The sequence below is a fragment of the Manis javanica genome, chromosome 13, assembly GCF_040802235.1.
Source record: "Manis javanica isolate MJ-LG chromosome 13, MJ_LKY, whole genome shotgun sequence".
NCBI classification, from domain to species: domain Eukaryota; kingdom Metazoa; phylum Chordata; class Mammalia; order Pholidota; family Manidae; genus Manis; species Manis javanica.
The window spans coordinates 17,250,573-17,268,625 of NC_133168.1; the positions used below are offsets into that span (position 1 = coordinate 17,250,573).

At 34.3% G+C, this 18,053-nt stretch overlaps 1 protein-coding gene across 3 annotated transcripts in view; it reads left to right on the plus strand.

Moving 5' to 3' along the window:
* The window catches only part of RNGTT (RNA guanylyltransferase and 5'-phosphatase), a 262,720-nt gene that overhangs the window by 137,340 nt on the left and 107,327 nt on the right, over window positions 1-18,053 (plus strand). For 2 of the 3 annotated variants that reach the window (XM_037013991.2, XM_037013982.2), the window contains one exon: window positions 85-153. The exons of the other annotated variant lie outside the window; for it this stretch is intronic. In XM_037013991.2, coding sequence (XP_036869886.1) covers window positions 85-153 — 69 coding nt within the window. The remainder of the gene's footprint in view (window positions 1-84; window positions 154-18,053) is intronic. 3 annotated transcript variants of the gene reach the window in all.

Below are 18,053 nucleotides of genomic sequence, written 5' to 3' on the forward strand. Positions count from 1 at the left end.
TAAAGCTTACAGAAAATCAAAATACTTTTTAAGTAATTATTGTATTGGTTATTGTGTTTCTGAAACTGTATATTTATTTTATAGCTACTTGAAGGAAATTTTGCCAAAGAAGTCAGTCATGAAATGGATGGACTTATTTTTCAGCCTATTGGAGTAAGTTCATATGTGTGTTGTATATACACATGTACACATGAGCATGTATATATAAAGCATGTTTTCCTCAGGCATATTTACTTAGGATTGATTACTGCTGTGATCTACTTTTTCTTAAAATGAATTGTTCATTGTATAATACTTCATTTATACTAAATTTGTATATAATAGTAAAATGAACAGTAGTTTGCTTTTCACTCAGCTTCAGAAATAAACATTTTGATCATTATGTTTCAAGGCAGTCAGTCTGTCTTTTAATATAATTAGTTTTCTTGTAATTCTTGCAAAATGAATATTTATGTTTCCTTACTGGAAATATGCCAGTAACATTACATAAATGCTATTTCTTTCTGTAGCCCAATATGCTTCTAAATATTAATAATTCTAAAATTTCATTTTACTGTGGATGAGTAAAATTGAGAGTTATCAATACTTAAAGAAAAATACAATTCCATGTGATGAATATTTATTCCATGTCAAGTTTCTGAAACTCACTGAACAACTTTTCACCAACTTAATGGCCAAATCATATATTTGGAGTAAGTTACGGTTTGCTCTACAGCAGGGTAACTCAGCCTCAGCACCACTGATGTTATTGACTGGATATGGATAATGCTCTGTGTGGGGAGCTGTCCTGTGCATGTAGGGTGTTCAGCAGCATGTTGGTCTGTACTACTGGATGCTAGTATTACTTCTCCTTCTCTTCAGTGACAACTAAAAATATATACACTCACTACCTAATTTAGGAGAGCAGAATCGCCCTCACTTGAGGACCGGTGCTCTGTAGGGCAGTGTTTTGCAAAATTTGGCCTATGGACAAGGGATATTAGTACCACCCAGAAAGCTGTTACAAGTGCAACTCACCCCATACCTACTGATCGGAAGCTGTGGGAATGAAGCCTAGCAGTTTGTGCTTTAACAAGTTCTCCAAGTGACTCGGATACATAAAGTATAAGAGTATCTGCTCTGTAGAAAAGTGTTGTCTTTCATATATTATACCTCATCGTGTGTTGCATTTGTTGTCGTTAACTGTATTCTTGAAGTTAGAGTATGAGCTAGTTATGAAGTTCTGGAGAACAACAGACTAGGTACTTGGAGAAGAGTGAAGAGCACTAATATTTTTGAACACTTTATATTAAACACTTATTATATATGCTTTATAAATATTGTAAAATTCTGTTGTGCAAATTTAGATATAATGTGATATATGATTGGTTTCTGTCTTCCTCCCAGGCCCCTTTACTAAACAAACAGAGGAAAAATTTTTGGTGGTCAAGGGAGGAGAAGATGGAGGAGAGTTGGGAGCTGGGGATAAAAATAGTAGAAAATGCTATCTCAGGAAGAGGGGAGTTAGATATTTGAGTTCTAGTATTTTCCAGGCCTAATCTCCCTAGATAGAAAGAAATAAAATCTAAATATAATAGTAACTGTAATAAATTTCATTGTTAAACTTATTGTTCAGACCCATGCATGTATGAGATTTTGGTATATGAGGAGAAGTAGCCTGATAAATAAGTGAGTCTGGGATGTCTAGTATAGTCAGTTGACTTATTAGTCTGTTCTGATTCTAGTAACCACACTTGTTATTACAATGACTTTGTAATTCATATCTGGTAAGGCAAGTCATCCTGATCTTTGCTGGGATTTTCTTAAATATTTGTAGACGTTTCGTTTAACATAAAAATGTCAGAATCAGTTTGTCACGTCACCGAAAAATTTTTGTTAGGAATTTAATTGGAATTGCTTTGAATTTAGATTAATTTGGAGAAAATTGGGATTTTTGCCACATTAAACTGTCTTTTCAATGAATAAGTTATAGCTCTTTTCAGGTATTTTTCTACTGTCTAATTATATTTAAATTTTTCATTATTGTTAGTCTAATTTCTAGATACTAGTTTCCATTTTTATAGCAAATGGTGTCTTTTCAAATATGGTACTTCTAATATATTGACTTATTTTATTATTCAACACTTTTGCTGAACACTTAGTCCTAATTGTCTAATTTTACATTTTGGCCAGGACCTCTAGTAGTGGCTTAAACATTGACTCATTGGATGGTGGAGAGGGGAACATTTATACATAATTCTCAAAGGGAATGTGGCTGAATTTTCTCCATTAAATGTGTTTTTGGTAGATTCCTGTTAGATACTTTTTATCATGTTAAGAAATTTTTGTTCCTGTTCTTACAAAGGTTTTTTTAGTCAATCATAGAGAGGTTTTGGATATTAATAAATGTCTCTTCTATATTTATTGAGATTATCATGTCATTTTCCTTTTTATGACATTCTTGTAGTAAACTACAATGGTTTTGTCATGTCGACCCATCCTTGCATTCTGAGATAAATACTTTTTGATCTTAATATGTATAATGTTTTTATATAACTTTGGATTTGGGTGTAATTGTTTCTTGAGGATTTTTGCCACCTGTTTCCTACGATGGTTTTTCTCTAAGAAAGAAAATATATACTGCTTGACTCAGATGTGAACAATATTTGTGTCACCACTGAAATACAAATACTGAATATTCATTTGACCAAGTATGTGATACAATTGCAATGGGATGACAGAAACAGAGAGGGTAAGAGGGGGCGTAGGTGGAGTAGGAGAGCTCAGTCCTGTTCTTCAACAGTAGAAACAGAAAATAAAAGATCACATAGAAACAGAAAAAAAAAAAAACCCTAAAAACAGAAAAAGCGGCATAAATAGATTTTGTAGAAATAGGGAGGGGGAAAAAGCCCACAGCTAAAACAACAAAAAATGCTTACCTCCTAAGAGACACTTTGGGTGTGGGGAAAGGTAGAAGAAATTGCTCCATTTTTCAGTATAAGGCATAATATTCAAATTGACTTTTTAAATTATGGGCATGTATTTTATGTATTACTTGGAATTTATATAATTTGTTCCATAATATTAGTGAAATTCTGATGAGTTCATAGATTGACCCAATTTTTGTGCATTTGCTGTTCTCGTTACTAGATTACTATGTTGGTGAAGACTGGTATTTCTAAGTTGTCCCTGCTAGCCTGATGGTATAAAGGACATGGAGAAGTCGTCGCTTGGTTTCTTCCCTGTCCACTCGGCCTGAACATTTAGACCTACAGCTCTCTGGGCAGCACTCACACGTACGCCTACCTACACATCAATAAGCCCTTACTCTGTCATTACTTTTGGACTAGCTTGGTTAGAGCAATTTCTGGCCTGACACAACCTTGTCTAGAATTAAATCTTTCCCATGACACTCCAGGTCCTGGTCACCAATCCATACCTTTCCCTTCCCTGTCATGGAGCTTTTCCAGTTCTCTGATGCCAATATAATGTAATACTGTGACTGAAAAGAGAAGCAGTTTGGCTTTAGTGAGATCTTGGATCCTTGTGCATGCTCAGTCTTCCCCCTGCTCTCCATTCCATGAGACTTATGGGGCAGTGGTTTGCTTTTGTAAAGCCCAAAGTAGTTATTTTCTCTCTCTTTTCTTGAGCAGTTGTTTTAATTGCCAAATGTCTTTAGAACTGTGACAGATTGTTTACATGGTTATGACTTAGAAGTCAGAAACTTTCCAGTGGGTTAGAATTGTCTCTGGTTAAGAGAAGCCACTAAATATCTCCTTGTTTCTCCAGTTCTTCATCTGTAAAATGTACAAGATATAATAGTTTAGTTCTGAAATTCTGTGGTCATGTGATGATCAATGTATGAGAAAAGAAATCAATATTTAAGAATTCCTTCTTCCTCCCAGTATCTGCAAAAATGTGAAAGAATTTTTCACAGGAGAGAGGAAAAGAACTCTCTTAGTTTACTTTCTTAAAAAAATCTATTCCTTAACTGGAAATTTAGGCTGTTGCAGTAGATAAGATAGATTTCTTATAAAGTTTATTACTATCACTATTACATGACTGTATTTCTACTAATATTTTTCTCCTGCCACCATTTCAATAGAATTTTCCCTTTTAAACATTTTTCCTCCTAAATTATTAAGATTATATGATACTAGAATGGTTCTAAAAGGGTCACATTTTGTTCATGAGTAGACATTATCAGTTCTTATTTAGCATAACAGATTCTTTGATTACTATTTCTACAAGACTTGTTTCATTAGAAAAAATGTTTCACAACTGCCTACTTTGGTAATAGCTTAATTGGTAGTACAGCACTATACTGTAATAGTTACTTGTCGTTGGCTAATCCTTTTCATTTTTGCATGAAATTTTAATTTCAGTCATACTTTCTTGATATATATCATTTGTAGCTATAATTTCTAATGGTCATTTTCTATCTACTTTCTTATTTCTTGAAAGTACACCTCACTGTAACTCTAATAACTCTCTTAGTTTTTACCACTAATACGTACCTTTCACAGTGTTTGCACTTTGCCCTTTACTGGGACTTCACTGTAAATTGATACAATGGCGTTTGATTGTAAGAAGGATGTGGTGGTCTTAATCACATGTCCACCCATTCTGTTTAAGTCAGGAGTTCTTTGCATTCCTACTGTAGTTGTGTTAAATCTTCCAAAGAGTATCTGAGTCTACAATATCTTCACTCTGCCATCCAGAATAGGATCCAATTTAGCATGAATCCATTCAGGGTAAGCAGGAGGTGGTTTCTCACTCATATGCACCATTTCCTTATCTGCAGCTTTGTACCCCTTGTAGTTTTTTCATTATTTTTCTTTTACAATTTCAGTCTGATTTTTCTGTTCTTACTGTTTCCCCAGTTGGGGCCAGCAACACAGGACTGGCCCGATGAATTTCCTTTGCAAATTTAGGATTAACCAAACCACAGGTGAAGTTGTACTTAACTTCTACACAGGATTATGACTTTTCTACCTTAAAAAAAAAATGAAAATGTAAGTTTCTATTAAATAGGTGAACTTGAGTGATATTATCAAACACTGTATTTATGATATTCTGCTAAAGAAAGCAGAATTTAATATAATATTTTTCTAATAATTCATGACTCTTATGATTTCTCTTTATGGTTTTCAGAGAAGGAAACTTAAGTTTTTTTCTTTCACCTAATTCTTTGGGATTGAAACCACTGTGGTCATACGTTATCATCAAGTTCCTTTTTTTACTTTTTAAAATGTTATGACTTTTTAATTATTGCTCTTACACCTTCATGGGAAAGACCTTAATTTTCCTTTTTCAGCTTATCTAAATTTTCTGTATGAGGAGGTAAGAAGAGAATAGGTTACAGCAGGTGCAGCTTATGGTGGTGGGAGATGTGATAGATGGGAGGGCAGTAGGTAACATTGCATCACACAATGAGACATTGAATCCCATTCCAGTTTTTATTCATTCTATTTATAAGGACAAAGTCTGTTTACTTTTAGTTTTTAATATCTAAGACTTGCTAATCTTTCCCTTTTCAAACAAGTGAGTTTACAAGACAACATATCTACTGGAGTTTAGTATCATTGACTCATTTCCATCATATCTTCTTTTAAGACTACTTATTACTTAGGGTGAGTGATACCATTTTCTATATATGCTATGAATGGTATACCATTTGATATCAATATCTCTTGATTATCTTTGGGGGCCATTTTTCAGCCTCCCACAGTTACCTCGCTTGATATGCCATGACCATCGAATTGTTGTAGACAATACCCAGTAGCTTTTGGTTCTCTACTTGTAAGATTTGTAAGTTACGTCCCTTCATTATACTTTCTATTAAAAGCCAGTTCTGAATAAGTAGTTTAGGACTCTTAATCAGACCAAGACTTTTTAAATGTAAAATTTGCTAACAATTCTAAATGTCCCTTCTGGCAAAGTCTAAAACCCTGATGAACTCAGCTTTAATAATTAAGTTCAGACAGGGAAGTGATATGCTCTTATGACAAAATTATATTGGTGCTTATTATTTATTTTTTAAAATAATAAAAAGTTATTTTTTATCATGGTGAAATATGTATACATTTTTCATCCCTTATTTTTAAGTTGGGGAATATACAGATGTTAGAATCTGTAGTTTTCTTTCTCTGGAATTCTTCAGCCAATCCAGAGGTCAAGCCTCCAGTCACTTGCTTGGTGGCGTTTGCCTGACTGTCAGCATTCTTGGAGCAGAGAAGGTAAGGGGGAGAGCCCACTCTTCACTCTCCGCGTTCCAGTTCTCTTTTTCTGTTACGCTTCTGTCTTCTGGACTGGAATTTCTGTCCTTCAGTTTTTCCACAGAACAAACATGTTTCCTGCCTTTTGCCTCAGGTGGGGAGGGGACCCAGAGGTTTAAATGCTCCTTTTACAGTTTTTCAGCCAGTCTCCTTGTATTCAGTACCGTGCCTCCCCTTCACCCCTTGCAAGCTTCTCAGCGGGCTGTTCCTCATAGTACCTAATCGTCCTAGGTCCTGCCTGCTCAGCGCCGTATGGATTGCTTCGCATTGGTATCCTTCTCTGCATTCACTTAGAACTCAGGTTTCTTTACTCTATTAACTTCTCCATCTACTTTATATCAAAAAATGTACTGACATGTTTTCTGCTGTTGTCTTCTCTCTTATTTTTCCTTTTCTGTTGATATCTCTTTTCTGTAACTCCTATTTCAGTGAGGTTTCAAATCAATGTAGATGTAAAATGCAGGTGTTTAATCTACCATGTTTATCAGAAAATCCCCCCAATGTTTCACAGTGCGGTGTTGCATCTGTTGGCTCAAGGGAGCCAATTCAAATAAGTGAAGAAAGGGGCTGTTTTGAGTGACCAGCCTAGCAATCCGAGTGAGTCTGCAGAAAACAGAGTAGTCACGGTCAAGGGTAAGCAAAGCTTGATTTAACCTGCAATTTTCTGATAACACAGAAATATTCCAAAGGCAAATGAATAGCAAGAGATGAAGAGGATTCCTGGTGCATCTACTTGTTCCTGGTGAAAAAATTCTTAGGCCTACATTTATTGGGTGCTAGTTATTTAAAACTTAGCCAGAAGTTACTTCTGCTCCATTACATTAATTATAGTGAGTGAGTTAAGTTGAGTAAGAGGTAGAACATGTTACTACTCCTAAAAAGAAAAAAGAAAGAAAGAGAATGTTTGAATCCTGGCAAAATATTGAAGAATAGTGATAAAGATACTGTATTAAAGTGATGATTCTATTGAGATACCCCAAACACCAGCTTAAAAGATAGTTCATTTATCTTTTGATTTAATGTTTTATTTTTCAGAGAGATAACCTTGTAACACATCTAGGACTGCACATACTTTATTACTTTTAATAAGAAAAAGAGAAAGCAAAATTAATTAATCAATGGCATATTCAGAAAAACAAAGCTTAGTATATGTCTTTGTGTTCATAAAGGAATGTACCAGTATCTGATATTTACCAAAACACAGAGCAGTCATGAATTATCATGAAAGCTCTTCAACTGAAACAAAGTAGATTAAATTGCATTTACATAATTATAGAAAATTGGATCTGAAAAAGTATTTCCAAGAGTATCTACCCAATGGTTTCAAAATACTAATTTCCAGAGTTCTAGTTTTCTGAACTGGCTCATGGGACCACATAGAGGGATAGGTTACTAGGTAAATATTGTGTTTACATGACAGCAGTCCTAATCTCTTTCTTTTTCATATTGTACTTCAAAATAAGGTTGTGTTTTAAAAAAGGCTTCACTTAATTAAATTCTGGTTGAGTCAATTGCTTTTTTGAAAGGTCACCAGTGATCTTCCTTCATTGCAAAATCAAGATGATTTTTCAGCCCCTTTTTGCTTGTTCCTCTAAGGAGTAGTTTATACAGCTGTCTACTCTTCTACACTCCTGTCTTCCGTGGCTTCTGTGACACCACATGCTCTTGATTCCTTCTAGTCTTCTGCCATTTTTTCTCAGTCTCATTCACGATTTTCATTTTCTACTACCCATTGAAGTTTGAGTTTCTAAAAGCTCACTTTCCTGGACCTTCATTCTTTCTCATGCTCTGCTTTTACCCTACGAATCTCATCCACACCAATGGCTTTAGTTATCTCTTGTCAGCCTGAGATTCAGAATTTTGATTTCTGTTTAGGCTCCAGACTTGTTTATCTAATTGCCAACCCTGATAGCGCCTCTTAAATTTCTCAGAAATTCCAGAAACTCAGTATATTTTAAGGCCAAATCCATCTCTACTCCCAAAACAATCAAACAAACTAATATACAAACTATACAAATCATTCCTTTCCTAGTATTTCCTACTTTAGTTACTTAAATGAGAAATCTAGATGTCGTCACTTTTGATACTTTCTTCTCTTTCATCCCTTCAATCCATGTGCAAGTGTTGCTTTCTCTCCTAAATCTCGTAAATTATTCCCCTTTCTTTCCATAACCAATGCCACCACTCTAATCTGACTTGTCATTCATTGCCTCTTGCTAGGACTGCTAGAGTGGCATCCAGACTGGTCCTGCAATGTCTACTTTGTTTCTTTCCAGTCTTAGCTTCCTGCTGTATCCGATCAGTCTTCCTTAACATCCAGTAATGTCCCTTTGTTTTCAGGTTAAAGACCAAAATTAGAGTTGAAGTGAGGCAACTCTCTTCTTTATTACATGCTGATTTTTGGTTTCTTCATGTGTTTTGCTGTTGATGCAAAAGTAACTAATGTTGTGTTTTTATTTAAAGGTGACTTAATTATATTACTTTATTCACAGCTTTAAAAAATGTGAAGTGTAAGGTACACTTGACAAAATATTTAAATATTTTGAGAAAAATGGCTATTTTCTTCAAAGAAAAAAATTGGCTTTATTTCAATATAAACTACATGCTTTCTAAAGCTTAAAGTTCAAACTTTGATCAAACTGAAGTAATCATTTTTAAAAAGAAGCATTTTTGAATTGAATTTTCCACCTAGTTATTAGTCTATACCATAAACTAGGTAAGTTTATTAGACTTTAAGATATAAGATATTCAGTTTTACAATTTCACTGACATTTTGATTTTCTAATCTTTTGTGGTTTGTTACCTAAAAGTGAATTTTTGTGGTATTTAATTTTCTTTATTGCAGTATCATTGATATACAATAAACATTTATTTACTAGCTTTTACTAGAAGATTTTAATGGTTTATGTAGCATAGTAAATTTTAATTTGTGTCAATAACTGATTAATTTCTAACTCAAAAATCATATTTGATTTTACTTTTGTCAGAGACACATGTTTCTAGATATGAAGTTTTGAGCCATTAATCTATCATTGACATAAAAACAGAATTGCATATAATGAATTGCAAAATAGAGGTAATAATAAAAATCTTGAAATTATTTTCTTTGTTTTACTTAAAAAAAAGACTTTTCTTGTTTTGCCTACCAACTATATTGTGATTAGTAAAACATAATTGTTTCTATATTTAATCTAGTTTATTTACTCTCAAGCAGTAGTATACTTTCATTACTACCTTGATTTTCTATAGTGTGGGTCAGCTTGATTTTATGTCTCAGACATTAATCACTTTGCACATAAATTGAGTCAGCTTTGATTTTAATATTAGTTTTCTTATGAAATATTGATGTTTTTATTAAATCTTTACTACTGTCAGTATATTGAATGTTATGGATAGATTATAAAATGAAAATTGGAATTAATCTCAGGCCTTGTCTTGAAGTACATGACGACTTAGAGTGGTTCTCCTCTGTAGCAGAGATGATGTTGCCATGGTGAGGGCTTCTGTTGCCATGGCATTTGCTTGCATATTTTGATAGGTCTTCATTTGAAGAAGGGCTCTGTTTCCTGGCAGACTGGGGAAGTGTCATTCTATCTTTTCGCCAAATATGTTATTTTTTACTGAAAAATATAATAATTTCCAAGGAATTGCAACAGTGAAGTGCCAAGAAAGAAAATACACCTTGATAATTTTTTTCCTTGTTCAACTTTTTAGAACATAGCAAATTCTTAGCTACTGTGTGAAGGAAAAAAAAGGAGAACATCATTTTTCTGGTTTTCTTAAATAAAATACTGTTTTTCTATTGAATTTTGTTGACAAATAGCAGAAGATGAATAGTTTGTAATCAGTCTCAGCTGGATATAGATATATAATGTTACTGTACAACTAAAAGACATTGCTAATGAAGACATAATAGTGGCAGAGAAAGGGGATATAAATATAAATGAAGACTTCACAAAAATGAAAGAATCAGTGAATTCCAACAGGGTAAATACATAAAGTACAAAATCCGTTTTCATATTCATACTATTAGACACAATGAATTAGGGGTAGTTCTTTTTTACTGATAACCTGTTTAATGTTGAAACAAAAACAATTCATTTTTAAAAATTGTGTTTTATAGTGATATATCTTTAGTTTTAATTTTTAACTGGATAATACAGAAATTTTAACATGTAGTAAAAAAAATTCATAGAAGAAAATCTTTCCATACTTTTCCCTTCCTTCAGTTCTCTAGTTTTTAACTTATCTTTTCATAGTTGCTTTATGCATTTATAAGCAAATACAAATATATTCATATATTCTTATTCTCACCCACTTTTCAAGAAAGGTAAAATTTTTTTTATACTTTGCCTTTCAGAATTTATTCTGTCATATTTTTTAATATGTATTTTGTTAGTGCTCTAATTTTAGCATCTGAGGACATTATTGGAATCAGCAAAAGGTAGGGTACTTATGGCAATTCAGAATTTTAGAAGGAAATACTTAAAAGCATATATTTTGTCAATTGAGAATAAAAAATAGATTTTCCTTTTGATGTTGAAGTGTGATAACTTTAGTGGCTCTTTCTACCGGCAGACCAATTCATTTTGTACAAGCTACAAACTGAGATATTTTATAATGGGTATATATTTACACAAGCTGCTGCTTCTGCCTCAAACTGTTTCTTCTTTTTTATATTACTCCCATTCATCCTTTGAATATCAGATTAGGTTTAGCTAATTTGACTGTGACTCCCCTGTGCTCCCACACGCTCTTGTTGACCCCCTGAGCATTTAACACCACGTGGTGATTCTATTTTAAGAATCCTTATTTCCCTAACTAGACTGTAAGTTCCATGAAGGCAGAGACAATATCTGACTCATTCCCAGTTGTATTTTTAGTACCTATAACCTAGTAGGTTCTTAGAGGATAAATATGAAGTACCATGTTTTATAGGTGTGCATTCTGCATGTGGGTCAGTTCCTCAGATTCTCTCTACTTTCTCATAGAGTGAATATAATGCTCTGCTTAAATTGCACTTCCTCTGGGGAGCCTCTCTTGATCTTTTTGACTTTGTGTTTTATTCCCTGTTACATGCTGTCATAGCACTGTGAACTGCACATTTCATAAAACTACTAACAGCCTACTGTAATTGCTTGTTTGTCTGAAATCTCTTCATCTCTCTGGCCTCCAGTACAGAGGTTGACGCAGACCTACTAGTGGATCAATAGAATGCATCCTTCAGACCAGTGCTTATCAACTGGGGGCATTTTACTCCCCAGATGATGTTTGACAATGTCTGGAGACATTTTTGATTATCATGACTAAGAGTGGGCAGGGGTCAAGGATGCTGCTAACGCTTCTATTGTGCATAGGATATCCTGGCCCTCAAAGACTTATCCGGATTAGAGGTGAAGATTTGGAAGTGATTTTCATTGCATGTATATCTGGAGTCTTCGAGGAGTGGGTTTCATGTAGTGAATAACAGTAAGAAAAAGGCAGACAGTAGATACTTAAAATGTATTGTTTACAATTGATTCTGATGTTGAAATTCACACTAAATGACTGTTTAATGGACAGTTTTTGAAAACCACTGAATAATTGTTCAGTGTTATATTTCTCTGTTGGTTTAAATGAAGCAGAATAAGTCTCTGAAGTAATATATATTGATTTTTCCATTCCTGTCTGCCTGCCATGCCTGTTGTATTATACTTGTATCTGTATGTGTTTTCTTGTTTTCTGTTTTGTCGTGTCTTTCAGGGTTCTGTGTGTGTGTGTGTGTATATATATATTCCCATACCAGCAATGTGGCATAGTTATTTTTATTTTGAAGTTTTTGAGAACTTTTGTGCTTCCTGAGATGACTGGGGATCCTTAGAGTTGTTTTCAAGGCAGTTGACGTGATTATTAGTGATTTATGATTAATGATATTAAATCAATAATCTACAGAGAAATTGAATTGCTGTGCTAAACTGAAATTTTGACAGGAGGGCAAAATTACTCCCATTTCTTTTTTAACTTGAATCATCTACTCTCCAGTTGAAAGAACCAGCTTTCCTACCAGGTCTTCCTACCAGTACCAGGAGCGTAGGAAGTTATCTTAGGGATCCCAGGTATTGCAGATTAGCAAAAAAGAGCTTAATGTAGTTTATGTGTAAAGTAATAGGCTATAGATGTTACTTTTATCTAGAGTTCTATCTGAATATATACACTTCTATTTACATTTATTTAGAGAGCACTTTTATTTAGATTTCTGTCTACCAAAGAGGAGAAACTTTGTGAAAGTCTGCTAGCTCTTAATATTAATAGAATTTTATACCAGGTGACAGTAGCCCTGGATGTTAAGTTGTCACTTAATATTATCTTTCTACATCCACAAGAACAGCATAGAGTAGTAAGCCAACTTAGTTGCAGAAAACTTGAGCAAACTTCCCCCTCAATTCAAATATGTTCCTGGTTCCATTGCCTAGAACTTTGTCATAAACTGTTCTTAAAAATTCAGTTCATACATTTTTCCTATTCAAGAAAACTTCCTTTATCCCAAACCCCTGATTTTGTTTCTTCATTACCCTTCCTTAGCACCTCTTATGTTCATTTTAGCACCCGTGTAACCTCTCTCGTAGATGAGATCAAAAGCCCCATGTCGCCGAGCTCACTCTCGTGTTGGTCTTCGTGTCTTCTCCAGCTAGTATGGGACTGGGCACGCAGTAGGTACTTAGTGTTGAATGAGTAATTTTTCGTCTATACAGGGTATTTTTATGTCTTGTTCTGAGCAATAGATACTTACTATTTGCTTCTCTGTGAAAAGTGGACAAAGGATATAATTGAGTCACTAAGTCTAGAGTTGTTTAATCTTCTTATTGGTAGCTTTACCCATTAGGATTTCTTCTGTTTTCTTCCAAACTAAATGCTAGAAAAACAACAAAAATAAAACCAACATTTTGGTTAAGGCCAGCAATCTTTCTTAGCTTTAGTATGTGATCGTTGTGAAGAAGGCATTATGTCTCAGGTTTCAGTATAGAGCCTGGTGGAATATGTGTTATGATAATGTAACTGCTTATGTTTTACCCGTGGAAATTGTAGAGTAGCATAGGGCCACAAAGCATTAAAAATAACTGGTCTAGATATCCTGTTTTAGGCAAATGAAATACTATTACTGCATTTTTACAGGGAGGAGAGATAAAGCCCACTTTGAACTTGTTTAAAATCATGAAGTTATAGTTAGTAGAAACAAAGGAACTAAATGCCTTGTCCTGTTTTCTGTGATTACTCCCAGCTTCCTTGACGTAAGAGTTTCTCAACCTTGGTGCAGCTGACATTTTGGAGTGGTTGGTTGTGGGCTGCTGGTTTGGGCGCTGTAGGCTGTTCAGACACGTCCTGGCCTCTATCCACTAGATGGCAGCAGCGCTCCCCCCCAACAGTGCGACAACCCGGAGCTCAGGCGTTGCCAAGTAGCTCCAGGACTTGGAGGGTGGCGGCAAAATCTCTTAGTTGAGAACCACTGCTTTATTCAACAAAATGTATCACTTATGCCTCCATTTCATTTTCTATTATAGTTTTAAAGACCTCTTTGGCACATGGCCGTCGTCTGCTTCTAAGTCAGTTTCTGCTCCCATTTGGTAAATGCTTTCCTAAACATCTTACATTGTTCCCTGACATTTGCATCTACATGTTTTCTATAAGATGATAATGGATATCTCAGGTTATATTGGCAATTCTTTTCAGACATAATCTATCCTCAGTTTTTTATTTGACAGCTCCCCTGGTAAAACCAGATTTACTTCTGTAGAACTAAGTATTATATGTTATCAGTTAAATATGGTTTTGATAATTATTTTAATCTAGATACATGTGTTGAACTTAATGAAAGGATGTTTTTATATCCTTGTTTATAATTGAGCAAGATTCTGTATTTGAGGTTTGATTACTCATAAATAATTATTTTTAAAAGGCTTAAGTTCTGATATTATGTAATATCTTTGTCCTTATGGTACGGATCCTGAAAAAAGGATTTTTTTGATAATGAATGATATGCAAATCATTTATGAATATTGTTAAATTACTTAATGTTCTAAAATATTCTATTTAAAAATAAATTTAATTGTACTTGAGACTAATATAGTGTAATGTTTTAAAATTTTGCAATTTATTATTTTTATTATCAAGTTTTTTGAGCATATAACTAGGTGTTCTTTAGGCATGTAATTAGACATGATTTTTGCTGAAGTAGAATTTACATTCTAATAGGTATTTACATATATTTCACTCATGGGATCTAGTCATTGAATTTATATTCTGTAATTGAGAACTACAGTATTCTAAAAATACAATTTTCTAAAATTTTTCTCTTATGTATCCATTAACTTTCATAAAGGTGCTTTGAAACTTCCAATAATATCAAGTCTAGTATTTCAAATTAATATAAATGGTTTGGTGTGCAGTGAGATGAAGAATAACTTAAGTTTCTGAATTATTGCTGTGTAAAAACAGAAGAGTTAGTACATGCTCCTTCTTGTTAGACAAGATTGACTATTGACTTCCAGAAGGAAGAATGTGAACAATATTTAATAGATGTTATACAGACACTATTCTATATTACAATTTTTGTTAGAATTTGTCATTAGGTACCTATTATGAAATTTTTATAGATTTTTTTGTATAGACTGTACAAATTAATAAACTTTATAGTCATTAAACTATACAATCATTAAACTTCCCCAAATTTAGTAATTTAGAGTATTGTTGGTTTAGTGGTTCAATAGTTACAGTTATATAAGTAAATAGGGAGCAAAAATAAATGATGGTTTGTCTGTAAGTACAATGTTACTGTGGCAGAGGTTGTGACTGGGGTCAGGGTGGGATGCTAACCCTCCTTTCTCCCCTTACTTTTTTATCCCTTACTGTAGTGAACCATTCTTTCTAAAGAGTGTCTGTGACATTTCTGTCAGATATGTTTTATTAGAAAAAAGACTAAATTTTATTAGATTCTTCTCATTAATGGGCTGACAACTGAAAAATTTTGCAATTTTAGCGTTTATAGAACAATTCATGTTCAGTTAAGTTTACAGAGATTTATTTGTGATTATTTTAAAGGATATATGTTACCTAAATGAATCTCTCAGGGCAAATAAATGGACAAAAGTTCCACTGAAATATTATATATTTGATTTATATTCATTCATGTTAAACACAAGATATGAGGAAAAAGAGCATATATTATGTTCTTAAACTCGCTACAGATAAAGTATCTTTCCTATCAACTCCAGTGATTTATCTTTCTAAGCAAAACAAGTTATACTAAGTTTGTCATTTTGTGGACTTCTGTTTGAAATAAGTGATCTTGTGACTAGGATTTTTACAGTTTTTCTCAAACTTATAGAAATCTGTTAGAATGCAATTTGACTTGTATATTTAAAAAAGTATTAGTACTGAGAACACTTAGCAGTTTTTCTTCCTTCCTATCTTTCTCATGACATGACTCTTCTCTCCATATGCTCTTGCTGAACAGCATTCTTGGCTCTCCTTCAGTAGACCCTACGTTCTTGTACTCCTATGGCTTGATCATTTTTACTTCATGCTGCAGGTCTTTAAGTCTTATAGTGTTCATTCACCTATAATCAGTCCTTAAGCCACCAAGTAAAATATTTTCTTTTTTTACTATGTTCCCAGAATACACAAAGCATTTTTTCCCCCTATAGTCTCTTTAATTACATGGACAGGGTTGTACAGTCATTTCCACCAGCCATATCCAACACTTTCGCATCACCCTAAACAGGACTTCTATAACCATTAAGTAATAACTCCCCTTTCCTCCCCCCATTCCTATCCAGCTCTTTGTTCCTCAAATTTACTTTCTGTTACTATTAATTTGCCTATCGTGGATATTTCATGTAAGTGGAGTCATGCAACTGTCTTTGTGGGTCTGGTTTATTTCACTTAACATAATGTTCCTGAGGCTCATCCATGTCGTAGCATGTACCAGAATGTAATTCCTTTCTATGGCTGAAAAATAATCCATTATATATACTTACCACATTTTGTTTATCCATTGATATGGTGATGAAACTTAGGTTTCTACCTTGTGACTATTGTGAAAAATGCTACAGTGACCATTGACATGTAAGTGTCTATTTGATTCCTTGTTTTCAATTTTTCTGGGAGCTGTGTACCTAGGAGTGGGGTTGCTGAACCATATGGTAATGCTGTGTTTAACTTTTTGTGGAACTATAAATGCTATCAATGGTGGCTACATTATTTTCTGTTTCTTATAGTAATGTATGTGGGTTCTAATTTCTCCACATCCTCTCCAACTTATTTTTCTTGTCTTTCTTTCTTTCTTTTTTTAAATTATAGTCATTCTAGTAGGTATGAGGTAGTATCTCATTGTGGTTTTAGTGGCATTTTCTCCATGGCTAATGATAGTGAACATCTTTTTATGTGCTTATTGGCCATTTTCGTATATCTTTTGTGTAGAAATGTTTATTCCAGTTCTTTGGTAGCATTTTATTTAGCTTGTCTTTTTGTTTTTGAGTTGTAGGAAATGTTAAACCCTTATCAGACATATGATTTGCATACATAGTCTCACATTCTATAGGTTGTCCTTTCACTTTCTCAGTAATGTCTTGTGGTGCACAAGTTTTCTCATTTTGATGAAGTCTAGTTTATCTGTATTTTTTCTTATTGCTTGTACTTTTGGTGTCATATCTAAGAATCCACTGTCAAACTGACAATCATGGAAACTTACCCATGTATTTTCTTCTAAGAGTTTTATGGTTTTAGCTGTTAGCTTTAGGCCATTGGTCCATTTTTAGTTAGTGTTTGTATGTAGTAGGGGTCCAACTTCATTCTTTTGCATGTGGAAGTCCAGCTCTCCCAGCATCATATACTGAAGAGAATATTCCTTCCCCACTGAATGGATTTGGCATCCTTGTAGAAGATCAGTGGATTACTGACATAGAGATGATTTCTGTATTCTCAGTTCTATTCCATTGGTCTGTATGTCTGTCCTTACGTGCCAGCACCTCTGTTTTGGTTACTGTAGCCTGTAATAAGTTCTGATATGAGGAAATGTGAGTCCTCCAACTTTGTTTTTCTTTTTTCAAGATTCTTTTGGTTCTCCAGGGCCTCTTGCAACTCCATATGGTTTGAGGATAGGCTTTTCTCTTTCTGCACAAAAGGCTGTTGGAATTTTGATAGAGGTTGCATTGTAGATTGCTTTGGTAGTATTGACATCTTGGCAATATAAAGTCTTCCTAAATTGGTGTTCTGAGATCAATTTCAATTGTACGAACAAGCAATTCTGCTAACATCAGCTGGTAGCTATCCTACAATTCAATTCTGACACCGTCTATTCAGATATAGCCTCAGATTGCACAGATTGAGGGCTCAGTCCTCCCCTTCAGATGCTATTGGCAAACCCTATTTGTTACCTGTACTTCTGACTGACGGCTATAAATCTGAGGTTCCCATGATCCCCTCCTCAGGTTTGATTAATTTGCTTGAGCGGCTCACACAACTCAGAGAAACATTTTACTTACTAGATTACTGGTTTAGTATAAAAGGATATAACTGTGGAACAGCCAGTGGAAGAGATGCATAGGGAGAGGAATGGGAAAGGGGTGCAGTGCTTCCGTGCTCTTTCCAGACTTGCTGCTCTCCCTGAGTCTCCCCATGTTCACCAGCCTGGAAGCTCTCCAAACCCTGTCCTTTGGGTTTTCATGGGGGATTCATTACAAAGGCGGGATCGATGAAATCATTGGCCGTTGGTAACTGATCTAACCTCCAGCTTCTGTTCTCTGAGGTCAGGGGGTGGCT